We start from the raw sequence: 20,544 nt of genomic DNA, 5'->3' as shown, positions 1-20,544 counted from the left end.
GCCAGGGCAGATTCCAAGAAATAAGTGGGGCTTATCAAATGCAAATTTCATCCCTGACAACTGAAGCTTGAAATCTGGGCATACATGGAAGCCAGCGAAGGTGAGAAGGGTGGAGAGGAGCTGAAAGGCTGTACTGGGGTGCGGCTAGCTGCAACTGTCCTCACCATCCTCATCATTATTATCATCTCCCTTTAAATTTAATCACATAAGAGTTTACAAAGAACTTTCTATCCCTTAACTTTCACATCTATGCGGGTGGCAGGGCCAGGATTACCCTTATTTTGCTGATCTGCCCCAGAACAAGCTGGATAGAAGGCGGGGTCAAGACCCTAACCCGCATCTTCAGTCCCTCCTCAAGAGCCGCCAGGTCTCGGGTCGGTTCCTTGGGGAAGCGGAATCGGAAAAAGAGCAATGCTTCTCCCCACGGGGGAGAAGGACAAATACGGGTAAGAGATCTGGAAATGGCCAGAGGCTAAAGCAGTAGCAGGGGTGAGATGGATGGGTTGGAAAGGTGTGCCGTCTCTAAAAACTCTATCCCCTTCTGGGAAAAGTCCGGAGCCACCAGGAAGGTGCACAGATGCCCACCGGGCGGGCACTCCCGGCGCTTGCCGCGGAGGTAGAGGGTGACTTCGTTGCGACCCCGCCCGCATTTGGGGACTGCGGGGCTCGGAAAGTCACGCTTCCCGGGGTGCCCCACGGAGGGTGGGAGCGAGGTGGCACCGCCCCTCCCGGACACGCGTCGAGCGCCCTCTGTCACCCCAGCCGCCCAGCCCGGGGCCGAGGGAAGAGCGGGCCCGCCCAGGTGCGCCGGGGGTTGGGCTGGAGTCCGGAAGGTGCGCCGCCCCGCCCCGGGCCTGTTCCCTCGGACTCCCCCCCGCGTGAAAGTGAAAGTGTCTGGCCCGCGGAGGTCGCGCCTTGGGGGGCGGGGCCGGCGTGGACCTGGGAACTGGCGCCGGGCACTCGAGGGGCCATGGATGGGCTCGGCCGCCGCCTGCGAGCCAGCCTGAGACTGAAGCGCGGCCGTGGGGGTTAGTGCCGGGCCGGGGCGCACCGGGGCGAGGGTGCGGGGACAGCGAGGGGACCGCGGGCCAGAACAGGGCTTGATCGGGGCAGGGGGCCAGGGGACGGCGGTGCGGAGGGTTGCGATCCGAGAGCAGTCTGAGGGTCATCGCTGGGGGCTGGGCAGGGGTCAGGTGAGCTGGAGGGAGGGCGCAGGTGGAGGTGGAAACCGGCTGGTGGGGACTGGGTCGGAGGTCAGAAGAGAAGCCATGCCAGCGGGGGTGAGGGGGAGGCTGCCGGCCAAAGGAAGCCGTTGTGGGGCCCCGGGGCCACGTGTCCTTCCAGCCAGGAAGCTTGTGGGGCAACCGCAGAGTTCCTGCAGCGCCGGGGCCACGGCGCGCCGCCCGGAGACCCCGCCTCAGCCCCCGGCCGCCCGCCCCACCCCGCCCCGCCCTGCCCCGCCTCGTCTCGAGGTCCAGGGACGCCTCCGGTGGGAGCCCGCGACCCAGCCCCGCTCGCGGCCGCCGCCCACCGAACTGGTCTTCCCGACGTGCTCCCCCCACCACACCACCCAAGGGCGGCGGAGAGCCCTGGAGAGTGCGGCCGCAAGCAGAGCTGGGGTGGAGCCTGTTCAGCCGATTCCTTAGAATCAGACAAGTCTAGCGCCCCACCCCTGATCTTCTCTCAGTGAAGTGAGAATATTTCTTCCGTCCAGGGTGGTGGGGATTCAATTAAAGTCAACATTCGTTTCCTTTCTTCTCAGCAGGGGCGCTGAGCTTTGGAAGGCAGATTAGGAATTCATTCATTTTTTTTCATTCATTCAACAAACATTGCTGCTTACCACTAGCCAGTCCGGTGGCCAAGAAGCCATAACCCTTAGATAATTTGCCCAGAGGTCCCACCTTCTGAGAAGAAAGGAGCTGGATTGGAGAGTAAGCAGGGGTCATTCTCAGACAGCCCACCTCTCTTAACACTGGCAATCAAAAGGTGGAGTGAGACCTCCTCTTACTCCAAGCCCCAGAGCAGGAGAGCCCTGCAGGGAGAGACTGGTGCTCCTTCTGCCATTACCCCTGCCCCCTACCCCCAGCCCTTGCCGTTCTTCCTAAACACAGTTTTCCAGTGTCTATCTGGTCATTCATTTCCTCTACCAAGGATCAGAGACCATGGATGGGGACGGAGGCCTGGGAGTCTGTGGTGGCAGGAGCGGATGTAGGGTGGGGCTGGTGGTCCCTCTCCTCTGGAGAGCACCGGCCTGGTCATTCCTGGTCTCCCTCAACCCTCAGAAGTCTAGGTGAATGGAAGGCATCGGTCTGCTCCCTGCAGCCCAGAGTTGCTCCCACACACCTGGTCCCAAAACAGGGCTGATGATTGTGCCCATAGGAGCTTCCTGGACATTGAGGACCTGTGGATGAGCAGCCAGTATGACTTGACCTGAGGTCTGGCACCTGTCAGGCCAGGGGACTGTGCCCTCTTCATCTTCCATACTGTCCTCCGCCTTCCTGGGGAGTTCCCCGTCCTTCTTTGCCTTTTTGGCTCCAAGGCAATTGTGTGGTCGGAGGGTGTGTGTGTGTGTGTGTGAGTGTGTGTGTGCGCGTGTGTGCGTGTGTGTACACGTGCATGTGTAAATCATCTAGATGGGGAGGAGTGTCAGTGGTGGTGGTCTTGGGTTGAGAGCAGCCAAGCTAAAAGAGGAGGAACCAGCTTTCCGGATCAAGGTTCTAGAAAGTCCCTACACCCGAATTCTGCTAGTTCTGGGACTTTTCAGCAGAGGGCTGTGGGAGGGGCTTCCTGATGGAGGAACAAGTGTAACCAGACTCCTGACTTCCCTAGAAAGGGTGGCTCCCTTCTCAACTGAAAACTCAGGATAATTATTTCTTTCTAAGGCGCTGAGGATTAAATGAGATGACCTATATTAAACATGTGTGTTTGATGGATGTTTTCTCTTCTGTTAATTAACCCCCTTTGAAAGGGAGGAGAAAGCAATCTTTATCTGGATTTTTTGGACCTCAGCCCCAAAGTCCAGTAACTTCTTTTGAGTTTGTGAGTTTTGCTGTGCTCTTGGCTCTCCTGATAAAGCAGGAAGAAATGGGCCGAAAATGCAACTCAAAGAATTTAGGGAAAGAAATCATTTCCCGAGGTTCTGGAATGATCAGTAAAAAAAAAATTGAGGGTCTCTAGGTCTTTTGCAAACAGGAGGCATTCCCCATTTGTGGGATGTTTGGTGTGCACTGCATCCAGAAGGCCAGAGCATAGACATGAATCCCTCATAATTCCCACTCCCAAAACTTTCTGTTGGTAGTCCCTAAATAGTCCCTGAATCACTCTGTGCCTCAGTTTCTCCATCTGTATCAGAGATGCTTGTTCCTCGGACAGGAGGTGAGGATTGTGTTGAATAGTCTGCGCAGGTTGCGAGTAAGGTGTGGCGACAGATCCAAGTGTTCCAGGTCATTGTTCCCACAGTTACAGTATTTGTAACATCCTTATTTATCGTGGTTAGCATTATCCCCAGGAGTCACGGCTGGGCCACTGAGTACTGGCTTTTACTAGTCCCCAGAAGCCAGGTCTGGAGCTGTTAAGGGCAAGCAGTCATCTCCCCTATTTCAGCACCCCACTTTCTTCCAGAGGGCTACTAACTCTTTACAGGAGTGGCAGACCCTGGCACCAAACCTTTTTGCCTCCTGGCAAAAGTCTTTTTCTTTTATCATGTGCATTTACACATTCAAGGGTTTGTGTGAGAATCCTAGGCGATTCCTTATTGCTATCCTTTCTCTCTTCCCCATCCTCCAGACACCAATCTGTACCCTAGAGCCCCAGGGGCCTGCTGCTCTGCTTTTAGCCTGGCAGAACGGTTGACCTGGTCCAACAGGCATAAAAGACTGAGCAAGAGTGGGAGTGGGGTGGAGATCAGACAGGTGATTTCCACTGCCACTGAGTGCCCCTCAGGCTGCGGATGCAACCAGTCCCTTACAGTACACCAGGGAGAATGTCCTGAGTCCTTCCCATCTGGGAGGAGGGATTCTACACTGGAGCCCTGGAACAGATCCCATGAGACAATAGGTCCCAGGAGCCCCTTAGGATGTATCGCAGCGGGTGAGAGATGCACCACTGTAGATCGTCCTGAAATATTAGGAACTCTCCTGCTCAGAGATGAAATTTGCTCTCTATTTCGCCACCAGGAGAGGAGGCTTTTATGTTTGTATTGATATCCAGGAATTCCTCTTGCTAGAACAAATTTCTCCACTTAGATAATGATTGGGCCAGGTCTATTGATCTTAATCAGGGGAGGCAGTGACATGCTCTCTGTGGGGAGTGTTTGGTCCCGCGCTCTTGCTTGTAACCTTGAAGTCCTGGAAGTTCCACAGCGGAGCAGGTGGCCTTGCAGGGGTCATCTGCAGCTGTTGACCAAGTTAAGAAGAGAGAGGTCAGGAATCGGTTATGAAGACAGAAGATCCCAGTCCTGGGGCCGGCGAAGTCCAGCGCTCACAGTTTGATGCTATCAGGCATTCTTCATTGTCCGGAGGTTGTAAGGAAACTCGTTTCACAATCTGCAGCCCAGAATTGAAAGTCCTTAGCCCAGAAGCAGCCGGGCTTTGGAGGTGTTTGCCTATGACCTTTTCTCTCACCACACCCTGGGGCTCTTGGGAGGAGCTGAGGTCTGAGCTGCAGTGCCAGGATGCTGTCTCTGTCAGTGCGGGCGTTCTGCTGCCTTCCTGGGTCCTGTCACAACCTTCTTGCTCAACCACCGGGTGCGCAGGATGGAAACTGCTCTCCCCGATCTGGAAGACAGTGCGTGGCTTGGCTTCTTAGAGTTGTGGCTGGAGACTGAAACAGCCGCCCCTTTACCGGGCTTTCTGTAACCAGACCGTGTTGGGGGACAGGGAAGCTCTCCATGCCCTACAGGCCCAAGAAGATGGAAAGACGAGTGGTAGGCAGGATACTCAGGCGCCTCCCCAACTGGCTGCTGCGAGGACGCCGAGCAGGTCTGGACTGGATCGCCCACTTCCCTTTTTCCGGGGTGGTCCTCTTCGAGGAGGTTGCTTCTTCCTTGAAATGTTTCTTTTTCTTCTTCCTTTTATATTTCAGCCTCCACCTGGCTCCCCATGTGACTGTGCTCGGAGGTTTCCCCTTTTGGTCTGCAGAGTCGGTCATGCCCTCTGTGGGGGTTGGTGTGGTCACAGCCACGTGGCTCTCGAGCCTGTTCTGATTTATTGAGTCCAAGTCTGCTTGGGGCACAATGTCTCAGGTAGTCAGAGTCTCTGTCACCCTGGGGCCAAGGGCCTCCCAGGCGGCCTCCCCAGTACATTTCCTTGACTGCTGAATCTGTGTTTTCTTTCCTCCTCTTGGCTCCTTGTGGCTCCAAATCTTCCAGGGCAGGCAAAGAAACTGTCCAGTTGGCTCTGATTCTGTGCCGGGATCTGAGGCGGTGGGCGGGCTCCGGGGACCTCAGCGTTGGCATGGCGGCTTGGAGGTGTGGAAGTTGCCCAGAGCTGCACAGCCTCCACCTGGGGCTTGGATCAATGAGATACCAAGTGAGCCCTGGTGTCTTGGTTTCAGTGCCTCTCCGGGACAGTTCGGGGGAAGCTGTAAAGGAACCAGAAAGAGCCCAGGAGCACTATCTGCCCAGCTTTGCTGGAGGGCAGCATTTCTTTGAGTACCTCCTTGTGGTTTCCCTCAAAAAAAAGCATTCAGGGGAGGACTATGAGCCCACGATCACCTACCAGTTTCCTAAGGTAAGGACTGAAGGAGGGGGCCGGGGGTGGAAGAGGACTGCGGTGTTTGAGAGGCGGTGGTGGTGGGGGTGCCCTTTCCCTCCCTGACTGGGGCTGGAGTCTGGAGCTGTCCTGAGCTCACCACTCCTGTTTCCTGCAGGCCCAGCCCTGTTTTCTGTTATCACCCACAGAATCTAGGTCTGGCATCTTTGTGAGGAACTGACCTCGGCTCCCTAGCCGGGAAATGAGGCTAGTTCTTCTGCCCTTTTGGGGAGCCTCCTAGTTCTTTCAAATTCCATCCTCAGCCACCCTGCTCTGTAGAGAAGCTTACCTTCTGCCACAGGTTCTTGGAGGAACCCTTTCCCTGCAGTGGATGGGAAGGAGAGGGCAGGACAGGTACATAGCTGATGAGCAGACATCAGTCTCCTTCTTGTCTGGTCCTGCGGTGGGTGAAGCGGTGGGGTTAGCTTCGCTTACCCTGTCCAAGCGGCGACTGAGCTGGCCACATCTCTTCTCTGATGTGGTCCTCCCAGGAAGCCAGGCGGTCTCTGGGCCTTTCTGTATTCAGCATGGTCCTGGCTCCCTTCCTAACTATGTAGATCCCTGGGATACTCAAGTCCAACTCAGGTTCATGTAGCCTTGGCCCAGGAAGAGCTCCTTCGGCCCTGGGGTTGTGCCAGCCAGAGACCAAGGATGCAGTCTCTGTGCAGAGTGACGGGCAGAGATACGCTTGGAGCCGCAAGCCAGTAGAAAAGCTTATTCTCAGACTGCTTTCGAGCCTCAAGAGAAGCCCACCAGGCCTCAAGCCCTTTCCACCTGCTCGTACCTCCAGCAGCCCACCTGTCTCTTTTCCTCTTCCTTATAGAGGGAGAACTTGCTTCGGGGCCAACAGGAGGAGGAGGAGCGGCTGCTCGGAGCCATCCCCTTGTTTTGCTTCCCAGATGGGAATGAGTGGGCTCCACTCACTGAGTATCCCAGGTAATTGCCCGGCCCTAGGACAGAGGAATCTGGGATTGGAGGAGAAGGGATAAGTGTGAGCCACGTGATTCCTGCGCCCCTCTCAGATGGAGTGTATGCTGATTTCTCACCAGCTTCCTTCCTGATGGGGAGGGACCGGAGTTCATTCATTTCTAAACATTTGCCTGGGGTCGGTCTCTGGAGGCAAGCAATCTTAGCTAACCAGGTTGACCAGTCCTTTCTGTCCAGAGAAGGGCAAGTTTCTCTCACCTGTCCTGGGAGTGAGAATTACTGTGTTTTGACTGCCTCTGACAGAAGACGGCCTTAAGAGAAGGCCTTTGGTCTCTAAGGAGTCCCTTGTATGGCAAAGTCTTTTATACCTTGAGTCCTGGAACTTGACTGCCTGAGCTCAAATTTTGGCTTTATCACTCATGAGGTGAATGACCTTGGATAAGAAACACTCCCTCAGAGTCTCAGTTCCTTCATCTTTAAAGTGGGGAAAGTCATTGAACGTACCTCAAAGAGTTGCTCGGAGAATTAAAGGAGGTGATGCATTTAAAGCTTGACACCAATAAGCACTTTAGGTAAATTACTGGTGTTCCAATTACTCTCAGGATCAGTCAGCAGCTCTCCTTGACCCATCTCACCCGCCTTGGCACCCCTCTGGTGCTGGCCGCCGTCCTGTTTTAGAAGCTGGTGAGCAGGTGCTAACTAGGTCTTGTCTGCTCATCCTCAGGGAGACCTTCTCCTTCGTTCTGACCAATGTGGATGGAAGCAGGAAGATCGGATACTGCAGGCGTCTCTTGGTCTGTGCAGCTCAGAACTGCCCCCTCTTCCCTGCAGCCTGCTCCGCTCCGCAGCTGGGGTTGCTCAAGCCTCAGCTGCAAAAGCCAAGTCTCCCTGGCAGTGGTGGTTGTAGACTGAGCACAGCCCAGCACCTGCTGCCATGTTAGTGCCGTCTGCAGCCTCACAAGAATGAGGACACACACCCCTCCTCACCCACCCCGGGGACCTTTGCTTTGGTCTTTACTCTCTCCAGCTTTCAAGCGTTCCTGTGTGGGGGAGGCTTCAGCACAATCTGCCCTCCACCATCTCTATCCAGGCCTCGTTGCCTTGGCCCCTGGGGCCTCCCAGAACCTGGCCTGGGATTTGAACATGGTTTAATCCTTGGGTCTCTCTACGGCACTTTCAGAGCGCCCCCCTCCCTAGCTTTTTTCCTCATCTCTACAGCACACATGTTCCCTCTTTGCTGACCCCTGATGGTGTTGGTGCTGCCCATGAGCCATCCACCCCCCTTAAGGCCATCTTTTTTTTTTATTTCAGTGACCGCTCTGGCCTCCCTGCTGCCGGTCCCTTGAATGGGACCTCTGTGCAGCCAGGCCTTTCTCCATCCGGCCCACCACCCTCGGGGAATCCCCCAGCCCCAGCCACCAGCCCCGTGCCCCATCAGCCCCAGCTGGGCGGAGGCCCTGGGGGGGAGGCTGTGGCACTGAAGGAGCCTCTCTGTCCCTGCAGCCCGCCGGCCGTGGCCCTCGCCTCCCCAGGGTGTACTGCATCGTCAGCTGCATTGGCTGCTTCGGCCTGTTCTCCAAGGTAGGGGCGGAACAGGATTCCTCGGGGCCAGTTGGGCCTGTTCAGCCTCCAGGTCTGCCTGGCCGCCTGTCCTGCCCGTGCTCCCTGCACTCCTCCCCCACGGTCGGGGTCAGGCTAGGCACACGGGGGGAACCGGCAGAGAGGTGCTTGGGCTTGACTTGATTTTCGGGAAAAGTGGAAACTGAACCCAGAAGACTACTTCCCCTGCAGCAGAGAATCCGCTGCTCTAGGGCAGAGAGTATAGCTCAGCTGTAGAGCGCATGCCTAGCATGCATAATGTCCTGGGTTCAATCCCCAGTGACCAGTGATTTCCCTAAAAAAAAATTAAAAAAGAAGAAAGAAAGAAAGAGAATCTAGTAAGATCTCTAGTAAGAAGGCAGCTGGAGCAGGACAGTGGGGAGAGCTCCACATTTGGAATTCGGAGTTTCAGTTTCCTTGTCTGTCGAATGCATCCCTCCCCTTCTATTTCATGGGTTGGTATGAGGTGATATGTGAACAAAGCAGAGCACTAAACAAATATATAGACTATGCAATGGGACTTGGGACTTGAGGGGGCTCCCTCTGACTCCTTTCAGGGTAGAAGGGAAGTTGAGGTTTCCAAGGATTTCTGCTGTAGCTAATTTGTGTGGCTCTGTGCCTGAGCTGGGTTCAGAGAGGAGTCCTTCAGAGTGGATGGGACATGTCTTAGTGGCACAAAAGGGCGTCAGTGTGCTCTGCCACAGGCATCCATCCTTTGGAAGGATGAAGGCAGTAAACTCCGTCAGCCTTTGCTTGGGCGGAGTGTTCATCTGTGCGGAGTTCTGAGCGATGGAGGCCGTCCCTCCCTGGGGAGTATCCAGTGGAAGTTGAAGGGCAGAGTGGCACCCAGCAGGCCCAGCTTCCATGCTCCTACTCCAGCCAGGACAAACGAACAAGGTACCATCGTGGATGATGAGTTTACTCTAGGACGACTTCCTGGGGAAGGTCGTCTATGTTGATGTTCGGAGAAAGGAGGAATATGGATTGGTAGACAGAGGATGAAAAGAATAAGGCTAGGAAAAAGGGGGTTTTGTGCAGGAGATAAACAGCAGACTTGTTTCTGCCAAAGAAGAAAGAGAACCAGTTAAGGATTGGCTGGACCAGCGTGGGAGACTCACATATGAGATCTCTGCCACCCGCCCAGTAGCATCCCTTTGAGTCATGTCTCCTGGGGTCCTTTTTTGTGCAGATCCTGGATGAAGTGGAGAAGAGGCATCAGATCTCCCTGGCAGTCATTTACCCATTCATGCAGGGCCTCCGAGAGGCAGCCTTCCCTGCTCCTGGGAAGACCGTCACCCTCAAAAGCTTCATCCCCGACTCAGGCACTGAGGTTGGTGAGCAAAATGGGTGAGACCCTCCCCAGCAGGAGGGGCTGGGTTTCTGTGGCACGGCTCCTCATGGAGCTTCCATTCAGCAGGTTCACATTCAGAGAAACTGAGCCAGGTAGGGAGTGGGGCTTGGCTTGAATTATTCACAGAGCTAAATATCAAACCCAAATTTTCTGATCCTTCCAACCTGATGCTCACAAGGACCTAGTCACTGCTCAAGCCACCAACATTTTTATTTATAATAAATAAGCTATGTAAGCTGAGGCTCCTGGTACTAGAATGGCCTTTGCCCCCAGCCCCTAAACTGCCACTTTTCCCCATTACCTCCCTTATCTTCCTGTTTCTGTCCTGTATCTCTACCTTATGGCGTCCACCTGTCTGTTTCTTATCACTCATCCCCAACCCTGAATCCCCACCCATGCCATATGGGGGATGTTACTGTTTTAAGACACTGAGCGGACAACGCAGCAGGTAGAACATTGTTTTAAGAATTCCAGCCCTGATCCATGGTACTCTGGATAATCTGAGTGTCCCTTTGAACCTTGGTTTCCCCATATAAGAATAAGAGGAGGGGGCTAGGCTTTTTCACTTACTCAAAAAGCAAGTATGAAAGGCCTGCTGTGCTCCAGGGTGCACTATTTTCCGGCTCTGAAGTGGTAAATAAAATGAATGTGGTTCCTGACCTTATGGAGCTAAAAGGCCAGTGGGGGAGGCAGACGTTAAATAAGTAAACACACACATGAATAGATAATCAAAACTTGTATGATTGTGACGAAAGGAAAAGAAAACAGGATCCTGGGTGAGAAAAGGGTGAGAAACACGTGTTGCATTAGGGGGCCCAGGAAGGCCTTTGAGACAACAAGGAGGGTAAGAATGAAGAGATAAAATGTGGTCAATTAACTACAATTTAAAAAAATAATTAATCAATCAACAATTGAAAAAAAAAAAGAAGAATGAAGGGAGGAGAGCAATCCAGAGAAGGAAAGAACCTCAGGCAGGAAACAGCATGACATGCTCAAGGAACTGGAAGGGGTTGATGAGACAAGCGAGGTGGGGGAGATGGTGGGGGAGGCAGGGCCTCGAGTGCCATGCCAGCGTACATCTGCATTATCCTCAGAGCAGAGGGAAACTGTGGGTGGATTTTTAGCAGGAGGGAGACAGGATCAGATTCCCTCCTGCAGGGAGAATGGTGTGGAGACTGGTAGAGGCCCAGCTTTCTGGGGTCTGTGTGATTTTTCAGTGTGCTGACCCCCTCTCTCTCTGGTTGCCCCACAGTTCATCTCATTGACGCGGCCCCTAGACTCCCATCTAGAACATGTGGATTTTAGTTCTCTGTTGCGTTGTCTCGGTTATGAGAAGATTGTTCAGATCTTTGCCTCTGCTGTGCTGGAGAGAAGAATCATCTTCCTGGCGGAAGGTCTCAGGTAGGTCCAGCCACTGAGCAGCTCACCTGAACTGATTGGCATCCCTGGGTTCCAGGGAACAGACCCGAGGGTTCTCCAAGGAAATCAGGCCATAGGACCCGTGTGCTCACCCTGCTGCCTCCCGGTCTTGACCTGCACTAATTCTAGAAAAATACGCTTTTGCAGTCCCCCGTTTCTGCCTTCAAACTTAATTGCTGCCTAAGCCTGAAGCAGGTCCCTGATTTAGCCCTGAGAAGGGCTTGAAGTACTCCTGTGACAGCCCAGGTGGAGACCAGTTAGGGTGGATGCAGACATGATTCTTTTCTTGAAACGCTGAGGGAGGGAGGGAGGGTGGAGGACAGGGCAGGAAGCCATATAATGGTATGGAGTTCAAGCCCATCATCCTTAACTGCAAACACATCTTATTTGTCCACTTGTTCACTCATTCAACAAACATTTATTGTGTGTCAGCTGTTTACCAGATGGTAAACTGGTATCGGGAAGATACAGACATACAAGATGTGGTCCTTGACCTGAAGGGGATAAAGAATTATGTAGTGAGTGAAAGCACTGGTGTTGAAATCAGCAGAATAAGGTTCTGGTTCTTTCCTTCAACCTTTAGCTACATGATTTTCTGTAGGTTAGTTTCTTAACTTCTTAAAGTCATGATCCCCTTGTCTGTAAAATGGAGATATTGACTGTGCCGACCTCATCAGGATGTGGTGAGGATTAAATGAAATAATCCCATTAGGTAAGGAGCACCCCGCCAGGCACATATTGGTAAATGCTAGCTGTGATTCTTAATAATAAGCTCGCAGTTGAGTATATTCCTGTGTATAGTTGAAGCAGAGTAATATCATGTCTTGGTCTCTACCTCTTAGGGGCTTCAAGTTTGAGAAAGATGGGGAGACATGTGACAGAACAGAGAAGGGAGAAGGATCATAAAACAGGAGAAGGTTGAACTGTTCACGTCTGGGGATGAAGAAAGCTGATGACATTGGGCTTACAACCTTGGTTTTTATCTTTTAGGGAAGAAGAAGAAAAGGATGTTAGGGACCCAAATGTTAGGTCAGAGGGTCATGTGAATGTCATGGGTTTTAGAGGACAGGAAGCTTGGGCAGGGAATGGGGTCTGTGGGTTGAAATTCCTGTACAAACCAGTAATAACCAAAAAGGCACCAGTGGTAGGCTAATCCTTGAGGAAGTGGTGTGAGCTTTTATTTTTTTGGAAATAGCTCTTCCACTTTCGGCCCTCTAGGGAAGTGAGAAGTTTCTATCCTGGGTAGAGCTGGGATTCTGTCCTTTTCCCCCTAAGATCGGTGTTTCAGAAGTGAAGGCGACTCCAGGTGTCCTCTGGCCTGGCCATGGGCTCACCTCTGGACAGTAACTTTCTTCCGGGAGACCCCACCTCTCCCCACTTCTTTCCCACACTGAGTGTTTCAGGTTTCTGAAGCTCAGGCAGGAAGGGGACTTCCAGTCAGCCCAAGTCTTGGCTAGACTCTCAGAGTCTCCATCTTTCTAACTCAGGAAATGCTAGCTTGATACCAAGAATTGAAACAAGGTTTCCGCATCTGTGTTTATATTGGCCGTGGCTTTGGGGCAATTTGAAGAAACGAAGAGCCATGAAAGCTAGTGGAGAATAGAGAAGACAGAGGGTGGGGTTGTGTGTGTGGGTTGAGGGGGGAGTGGGAGGAGCTGAGCCCCAGTTGTGACTTAGGCAATAATTATGCAGGGATGCTTCATTGCAAAGGGTGGAGGAGCCACCTCTGTGGGACTTTCCGGGTAGAAATTGCTGGTAAGAGGTTCCTGGAATCTAGGAGTTTCCCACACAAACACAGGCACCAACCTGGTAGCTTTAAATAACCTCCTGTGGCCAGAAAGAGCCGTGAGAGTTAAAGGCTGGGGATGAGACATAAAGGGGGGAAATAAGGCTTGACCTCTCTGCTCTACTCCAATGTTTACATATTTGTCTCCTTAACGACACTGGAAGTTCCTTAAAAGCAGGGTCAGGCTCATACTTCCTGGTATCCACATCCTTGGCCCAGGGGTGCACATAGAGAAGGGCCTTAATCAATGATCTGTTTGAGTGGAGCCATTTCTTCTCCCCTCCTCTCTTTAGAGCTACTTCTCCCCGCCCCCAGTAGTGAGTTGAGGAGACTAACTGGGAAAAAAGGATCAAATAGAGGCCCCATCCTTGATGAGAGGAGCCTCAGCCCCTCCCAGTTTCTGCCCTCCCCTCCCAGCTACAAGGAGTCACAGCTCTGAGACCAGCCTGGCTCCCAGACTTGCTTTCATATCCCCTGGGGTAGCACTCAGCTGCTGCTGCCTGTGGTGGGCTGGGTGGGGGTGGCGGCTCAGGGAGGCCCCCCTGACTCTGATTCTCTGTGCCCTGTCCCCAGCACCCTGTCTCAGTGCATCCACGCTGCTGCCGCGCTGCTCTACCCCTTCAGCTGGGCACACACCTACATCCCTGTTGTCCCCGAGAGCCTTCTGGCCACTGTCTGCTGCCCCACTCCCTTCATGGTTGGAGTACAAATGCGCTTTCAGCAGGAGGTTATGGAGAGCCCCATGGAAGAGGTATGATGCAGCAGGAAGAGGGCGTGATTTGGAGCGAGGCAGACCAGGATCCGGATCCCGGCTCTGCTGCTAACAGCTGTGTGATCTGGGGCAAGAAGCTTAACTTCTTTAAGCCCGGGCTTCCTCATCTGTCATACTGGAATGACGATGTTCAGTTTCTAGGGACCCCAGGGGAAATGATGTGCATAAAGCACCTAGCCCGGTGCCTGACATATAGTGGCTATTCAGTAAGTCTCTGCTTCCTCCTCCTAAATGATTTCCCTTTGGGCTTAAGGGGTAGCACATCACTTATTTCAGGGGTCATCCAACTGCCCTGAGCCAGCTAGTCCTAGTCAGCTGGCCCTGGGTATCCCATTATTCTCTTAAAAAAATTATTTATGTTTGTGTGTGTGTTGGGGGATTAGGTTTATTTATTTAATTATTTGTTTATTTTAATGGAGGTACTGGGGATTGAACCCATGACTTCGGACACCCTAAACACACACTGTACTATTGAGCTATACCCACCCTCCCAATTTCTCTTCTGAGCACAGCTGGTCTATACAACACACACCCCACTGGAATTTATCCACATTGCTTGGACGTGAACTAACATAGCCTTCCTGAAAACAATGAGTCTTGAAAATGCTGATTTTTTTTTTTTTTTTTCTGTAGCAAGGATCATCTTTCTGATTAGCTCAGAGCTCTGTTGGCTAATGAAGATATAGGTCCAAATCCCCTTTGATTTTGTCAGCTTCTTATTTCTTGGCAGTGCCCCCAGTACACCAGAGAGCTCAGTGGTGAAAATGGGCATACGTAACATAAATCTATCTCCAGTGTTTGGAAGAACAACTCAAAACAGGGGCTTTGCTTGAATTGTCAATAGGAACTTTCAAAATATAGCATGTTACTGCAGTCTCAAGCCAGAAAAGCTACTTAGTTGTGTCTGCACTGGCTGACCATGGACTCCCTCTGTGTAGACAAAGGGCCTATGAAAGGGAGAGGCCAGGTCCAGAAGTAAGGTATGAAGGCATGAGACCAGCCCTAGTGGGAAGATTCTCATTTACATAAGAAATAACTGAGGTCCAGTGAACTCAACTGACTTATCTGAGGCTGCACAGGCGATGATGGAGGTAGAACCAAAAGCCCTTCTTACCAAGTGCTGCTGGGAGATAGAGAAGCAGGCTCTGTTTCCCGTCCTTGCGTCCCCGGCCCAGCCAGCCCTCCTCAGAACTGCTGAGTACACATGCCCTTTGAGCCAGCCTTTGCCTTGTGACTAACTGGGCCAGAGTATCAGCCCCATGTTTAGCAATAAGACTTAGGATGTCCCAACCCCAGAAGTTTTGAAACTTCCCGACGCTGCAGCTCCCGCCCCTTGTAAGCTGTGGCTCCTCCCCCGGTGGCCTGGTGGGAAGACACCCCAAGGTTAATAGGACTCCTGTTCCTACTGTCTTAGAGCCTTGGCTTGTTTTATTTCTCAGCAGCTGCTCTGTGAAGCGGGCAGGGGATGAGGAAGGCAGAGGGCCAGGGGCCAGGGTAGGGGTAGGGGGATTCCGACTCCCCATGTCAGCAGCTCTCTGGAAGGCACTGCTTGACAGGCAGTAATATCCCAAATACTGGAAAGATTTCTGGGAACAACTTCACAAAAAAAATGTTCACACACTTACCTCCCCCTCCCGCCCCCACCCTAGATTGAAGAGCCTGCCCTGAATAAAGGCATCTGAGCTGATGTATACAAGAGGTTTCAGGCCTGAACTAGTTCAACTTTCCTTCCTTGATGATGGATAATTACAGGGCCCTCTCTGTCTTTTGGCATGCTTTCCTGTTCCTCTCTTTCTTTTTATTTAGAAGAAGGGAGCACAGAGGGATCATTCACCCTCCGGTCAAGACTAAGGGTCACAAACTGAAAAGAGGGGCCCAGCAGGCACCTACGTGGCCAGCGCAGGCGTTGGGGGCTTACGCTCATCTGTTGAGCACATGCCTTGCCTAAAGGAGGCAGGTGCACTCAGTTCCACCCGAATGTGGACCAGTGTCAGAGCTCCTACCTTGTCCAGGGAAGCCCCAAATCCCAAGTTTATGTGAACTTTTCCATTTAAATACTGGAAACTCATTCAATTATTTATAAAATAATCTGAGGCTCAAAGATGCAGATCTGCCGGTTGGAATCCAACCAGCAGGATGCCTGTTCGTCATCTCAGGTCTAGACTGAAGGCCCCTCAGGCAGGGACGCAGCTGGTGCTAGAACTCAGGTCCCCCAGGTTCCAGGCCTGTGCTTGTCCCGCCTGCAGCCTATGGACACATGGTCTCCTCACCGGCTTTCCTTCCCTCTTCCTGCTGACCCTGGGCTCATCTCCTTCTCTTGCTGTTTCCTGCTGGGAGGCCCAAAGCTCTGAGGGCTTTTTTTAAAAATAGAAGTGCAGGCAGTTGGACCTAAGGTTGTTGTAAGCATTCAAAAGTCGACATCCTTGTCCTAAAGCCAACCAGAGGGAAGGGAGCTGAGGAGAGCTGTGGGGAGAGGGCTGCAATCCCAGGGACAGCACAACCTCAGCTTGGAAACTGGTTCTACTGTCTGTTAGCAGTATCACCTCGGGCAGCTTAACTTCTTTGGGTCTGTCTCCTCACCTGCAAAATAGGCATAGTACCTGCCTCGACAGGACCGCTGGGAGGATTAAATGAGATAAAATCGGCAAAGCAGTTATGGTGTGTGCCTTGTACTAAATGTCTCACATGTAAAAGCTGTTAGTGTGAACCTCATTTTACTAAGGGAGTGAGTGGCTATGCGGTACCTGTACTCTGTACCCCTTCTCCCTCAGCTCTCTCCCTTACTCCCCCTTCCCACACTCTCATCCCCTTTCCCCAGGAAAGAGGGGAATGGTGAGAAAGGAGACCATCAGCCAGGAAATGAGAATTGCAGATGCTGCCTTGGTTGCTGCTTGGGCTGAAAGGTACAGCCACAGGCAGACGTGGAGGTGCTGAGGCCTCCCGAGGGCTATGAAGAAAGGGGAAGAGATCAAGCTGTCCTGCGTTTCTTTCAGGTCCTGTTGGTGAATCTCTGTGAAGGAACCTTCTTAATGTCAGTAAGTGTCTGGGTTCAGACCCCCGTCAGCCCCCCCACCAGCTCAACTGCTCTAGTCTCACTGATGCTCCACTCACTTCAACCAACTTTAAGTACTTCTGTTGAGTGAGAACTCACACTAACAAGACCTCTCCGCTCGCAAGGAGCCCACGACAAAGACGCACGTGACTTCACCAGGCGATTGGTGTTAGTGCCTTTAGAGCAAGGATATAAACCAAGTACTACAGGAATGGAGAGACTTGCTAATGTTTAGAGTCAAACTGACAATCAAGAAACAGCTTCTGTTTGTTTCTCTATGTGGCCAATTGTTTGGGGGTGAAGTTGGGGGTAAATTTCATGCCCTCCTCACACTCTCTGCCAACACCTCCCTCTACACCTCCTCTGTGACTCCTTGACCTCTGAGCTCTGTCCTCTCCTAGGTTGGTGACGAAAAAGACATCCTACCACCCAAGCTTCAGGATGACCTGTTAGACTCTCTGGGTCGGGAGATCAAGGAGTCACAGAGTAAGTCCTACCCTTTCTGCAAAGAGCTTGAGGGCATGATTCCCAACAATTCCCTTCCAGAACTCAAATGAATTCACTCAGCAGCCCTGGGCTAGTCCCAGAGGCCTGGATTCTAGGGCAAGCGTGAGTATGAGGTTTTAGTTTTCCTAAGCAGTGGTGGAGAACCCAGACCCAGTCTCCCGTTTTAATCAGTCATCGGTAATTATGAACCCTACTGCATCCCTTCCCCAAGAGCTTTCAGCCTGCAACGAAAGCCACTTGGAGATAAAAGTAGGTGGTTTCAGCCATCTGTTACCCTCTGAGATGATCTCTCTCTGTCCTCTGCAGCTCCGGAACAAATCAACGAGCACGTTTCAGGCCCTTTTGTGCAGTTCTTCGTCAAAACTGTGGGCCACTATGCCTCCTACATCAAGCGGGAGGCAAACGGGCAAGGCCACTTCCAAGAACGGGCCTTCTATAAGGCTCTGACCTCCAAGGCCAACCGCCGATTTGTGAAGAAGTTTGTGAAGACACAGCTCTTCTCCCTTTTCATCCAGGAAGCTGAGAAGAGCAAGCAACCTCCTGCAGGTATACAGGGACAGCCCTCTATCAATCTAAGCCCAGAGGGTCACTGTCTCCAAGTCAGGTGTGGCCCTAGGATGACGAGGAGGGAGGAGAGGGCACTCCTCTGTAGAAATCCACAACAGAGCTGTCATCTTTTCAAGTCGGATTGGAAAGAGAGACCCTGAAGCCTAAGGAAAATGCCTTCTGGGCTGACATTTTGCAGAGGTTGCTCTATTCATCAGCCAGCAGGAGGCCCTGTGCTCTTTGTTTTAGTCTGGAGTTAATTCCTATTAGTTATTCTTTGCTTTAGGCCCCTTCGGGCCAAAGTGAATACCCGGGTCTCCAGAGGCCTGTGAAGGCACGGGAATCCTGGCAGGAATGTGGGGGTGGGGGAGCACGGGCAGCAGACAGAGAGGATATTTCGGACCCTCGCTCCTGAGCTCATCTTGGTCTGCCTGGCCGGATTAGATGCCTCTAACACCTGTATCTGAACCCACAGGCTATTTCCAACAGAAAATACTTGAATATGAGGAACAGAAGAAACAGAGGAAATCAAAGGAAAAGACTGTGAAATAAGAGCTGTAGTGAACAGGCGTGACTAGACCGACAAGCCAGTTTTGGACTTTGGCCCCTGCCAGCACGGCAGGATCAGCGAAGCCCTCAGTCCCCAGAATCCACAGCCTTCTTCCGAGTCCTGGTAACCAGGTCTTGCTTCAAGTTGGTGTCTTGAATTTGGGATCTCTGGAATCAGCTATCTCAGGACTTTGGAAGGCTCTGACTTCTGTGCTCATGGAGCTGGGCACAAAGCTGCCTTTTCTGCAGAGGTGACACAGGGCAGCAGACAGTTGTACCGAGTGTTGTAGAATCTTCGATGTTGCTGTCACTGCCCCCTCCCACTATTACAAAATCCTCAAAAGAGGGACCAGTTATGGCCCAAAGGCCACGTAGAAAAAGAGGTCTGTGGACATGTGAGGATAAGAATAAAGATGACAACGTTCTTGTCCTATATATGTGTATCTCTGGCTTCCACTCTGGAGAGAGAACCAGCAAAACAAGGATAGATGTGAGACTAAACTGGACTAGATGTGGAGGACCTGGTAATAGTGCCCAGAACTCAGGCTGTGTTTGGAGCAGCAGAATTACACAGGGGTCAGCAGAGTCTCTAACATGAAGGGTAAGGGAACCTGGTAAAAGCAGCAACAGCACCAGGGGCGGGGCAGCAGTTCTTGGTTCTCCTTAGGTGGGCTTTCCAGAGTCCTGGGAGGAAAGGCTGCTGCCAGAGTGAAGCATTTGTAGTCCAGGCTGGCTTGAGGGTAGGCATTTCAGTTGACAGAAGCCAGTGAAGAACACTGCACTGCTTCCAAAAATTGGTCTGTCTGCCCGTCACTTCCAGTTTGGAACTTTCTGTTTAGACACCCTACTTCCTACTTTGTTGAGAAGCCCAGGTCAACTCTTTAGCTCAAGGCGGAGGGATCCTCACATTGATACTTTTTCCCCTTTGGGAAAAGAGAATCATAGTCTTAAAAATCCAAGGGGTTTAGTAGTCGGTCCATCTTTATACCTCTACTGACAGCTTCTGTTCAAACACTGTAAGGGGTCAGAAATTTTTAGAAGCATCTTGTCTTTCAAAAATTCCATCAATTAATATGTGTATGTGAGTGTGGTCCTCAGGGGCCCCTGAATTCTGTACAAAGAAAACAAATGTTGTTGGAGGGTGGGATAGGGGGCTGGGGTTGCCAAATTTAAGTGCAACCCAATATAATTTTATTTTAGGGGCAGAGAGACCCACTGCAGGTGGCAGATGCTCCACCGTGCACCTACCACCCCAGCTATGCTGCTACTCTGCACAGCTTCTAAGAGTTAATGCATGTCTTTAGGTAATTTACGGCAGTAGTTCCTAAGCCTAGTTTTACCTCAGAAAGTTTTAGAACAAGGACTGGAATCCTGGAGAGCTTATGAAAAATAGGAGGCCCCGTCTCAAACCTACCAAATCATCTCTAGAGATAGGACCTGGGAACCTGTATTTTTTTAAACTTCTTCAGGAGATTTTGGTACCTAACCAGGTATATGATCACAAGAAGAAGCAAGGCCAGCTGAGGTTCACATACCCTTGATCTGATGCTGATAGTAACCTAGAGCTGAAGGACACACACACACCAAATACCTGAATGTCTTCCAGATTTCCTTTAGGCTGAAAAAGATCCTAGCATCTGTTTGTAGCTATATCCCACTAAAACCTACTATGGTGTAGGAGAGAGCCCTGGACCAGGATTCAGAAGATGTGGATTCTAGTCCCCATTCGGAAAAGTAGCAACTGTTGTGACACTGGTATGCCGTTTAGCCTCCCACACCTCAATGTCTCCTGCAGGTAATTAACATCTGCTATATCTGACAAGACAAGGATGTAACTTTGCCAAATAAGTTAATTAGCCCTTCTTCTTTTTCCTTTGTCCAAGCTTACAAAATTTGATCTGCCTTTTTTCCTGTATGCACTTCTCTACTCCAGATGCTGGAGAAGTTGCTAGCAAGCAAAGGTACTGAGAAATGTCCCTTTCCTATTATATTCTAGCAAAGAAATAAAAGATTTCACTGTCATTGCTAATCAAGATTATATGGAACTCATGGAACCATTAAAAGTGCAAGAAAGAGTTCCGGCTGCCAGGCAAGGCCGCACAGCTACTGTTTACCTCTGATTATGGAAACAATGTATAAATAAAAATCAGTAACAACATACCTCATTTTAGTCAATAGTTTAAAACTTTTCTGCTTGTCTCCCTCTTCATTCAAGCAACTGAACTATCTATGTACCGTGGAAACAGATCTGGTTTATAGTTAGAGGATACTTGGTTTTCATTTCAA

The 20,544-nt window shown here is 51.5% G+C and overlaps 1 protein-coding gene across 2 annotated transcripts; it reads left to right on the top strand.

Moving 5' to 3' along the window:
• The first annotated feature begins 817 nt into the window (after nt 1–817).
• On the top strand, nt 818–20,418 carry DENND2D (DENN domain containing 2D). Of its 2 annotated transcripts, none has more exons than XM_074370145.1 (12): nt 818–1,028; nt 5,554–5,729; nt 6,574–6,686; nt 7,402–7,471; nt 8,181–8,258; nt 9,466–9,606; nt 10,880–11,028; nt 13,406–13,583; nt 16,598–16,639; nt 17,058–17,142; nt 17,470–17,709; nt 18,185–20,418. In XM_074370145.1, exons 1-12 carry the CDS (start codon nt 971–973, stop codon nt 18,259–18,261), a joined length of 1,407 nt encoding a protein of 468 aa, XP_074226246.1. In that variant the 5' UTR covers nt 818–970; the 3' UTR covers nt 18,262–20,418. The 2 variants fall into 2 exon arrangements, with proteins under 2 accessions (XP_074226246.1, XP_074226245.1); XM_074370144.1 differs by lacking the exon at nt 818–1,028 and adding an exon at nt 1,509–4,979.
• The last annotated feature ends 126 nt before the right edge of the window (nt 20,419–20,544 follow it).

The sequence above is a fragment of the Camelus bactrianus genome, chromosome 9 (genome assembly GCF_048773025.1).
Source record: "Camelus bactrianus isolate YW-2024 breed Bactrian camel chromosome 9, ASM4877302v1, whole genome shotgun sequence".
Classification (NCBI taxonomy): domain Eukaryota; kingdom Metazoa; phylum Chordata; class Mammalia; order Artiodactyla; family Camelidae; genus Camelus; species Camelus bactrianus.
This window is presented reverse-complemented; position numbering and strand designations above follow the sequence as displayed.

Bases quoted from the DNA above. Each gene is read 5' to 3' on its own strand.
- DENND2D (XM_074370144.1), top strand. From the start codon at position 4,889: ATGCCCTACAGGCCCAAGAAGATGGAAAGACGAGTGGTAGGCAGGATA. The intron at 9,607-10,879 runs GTTGGTGAGCAA...GTTGCCCCACAG, and splicing joins TCCCCGACTCAGGCACTGAG to TTCATCTCATTGACGCGGCC. The intron at 17,143-17,469 runs GTAAGTCCTACC...TGTCCTCTGCAG, and splicing joins GGAGATCAAGGAGTCACAGA to CTCCGGAACAAATCAACGAG.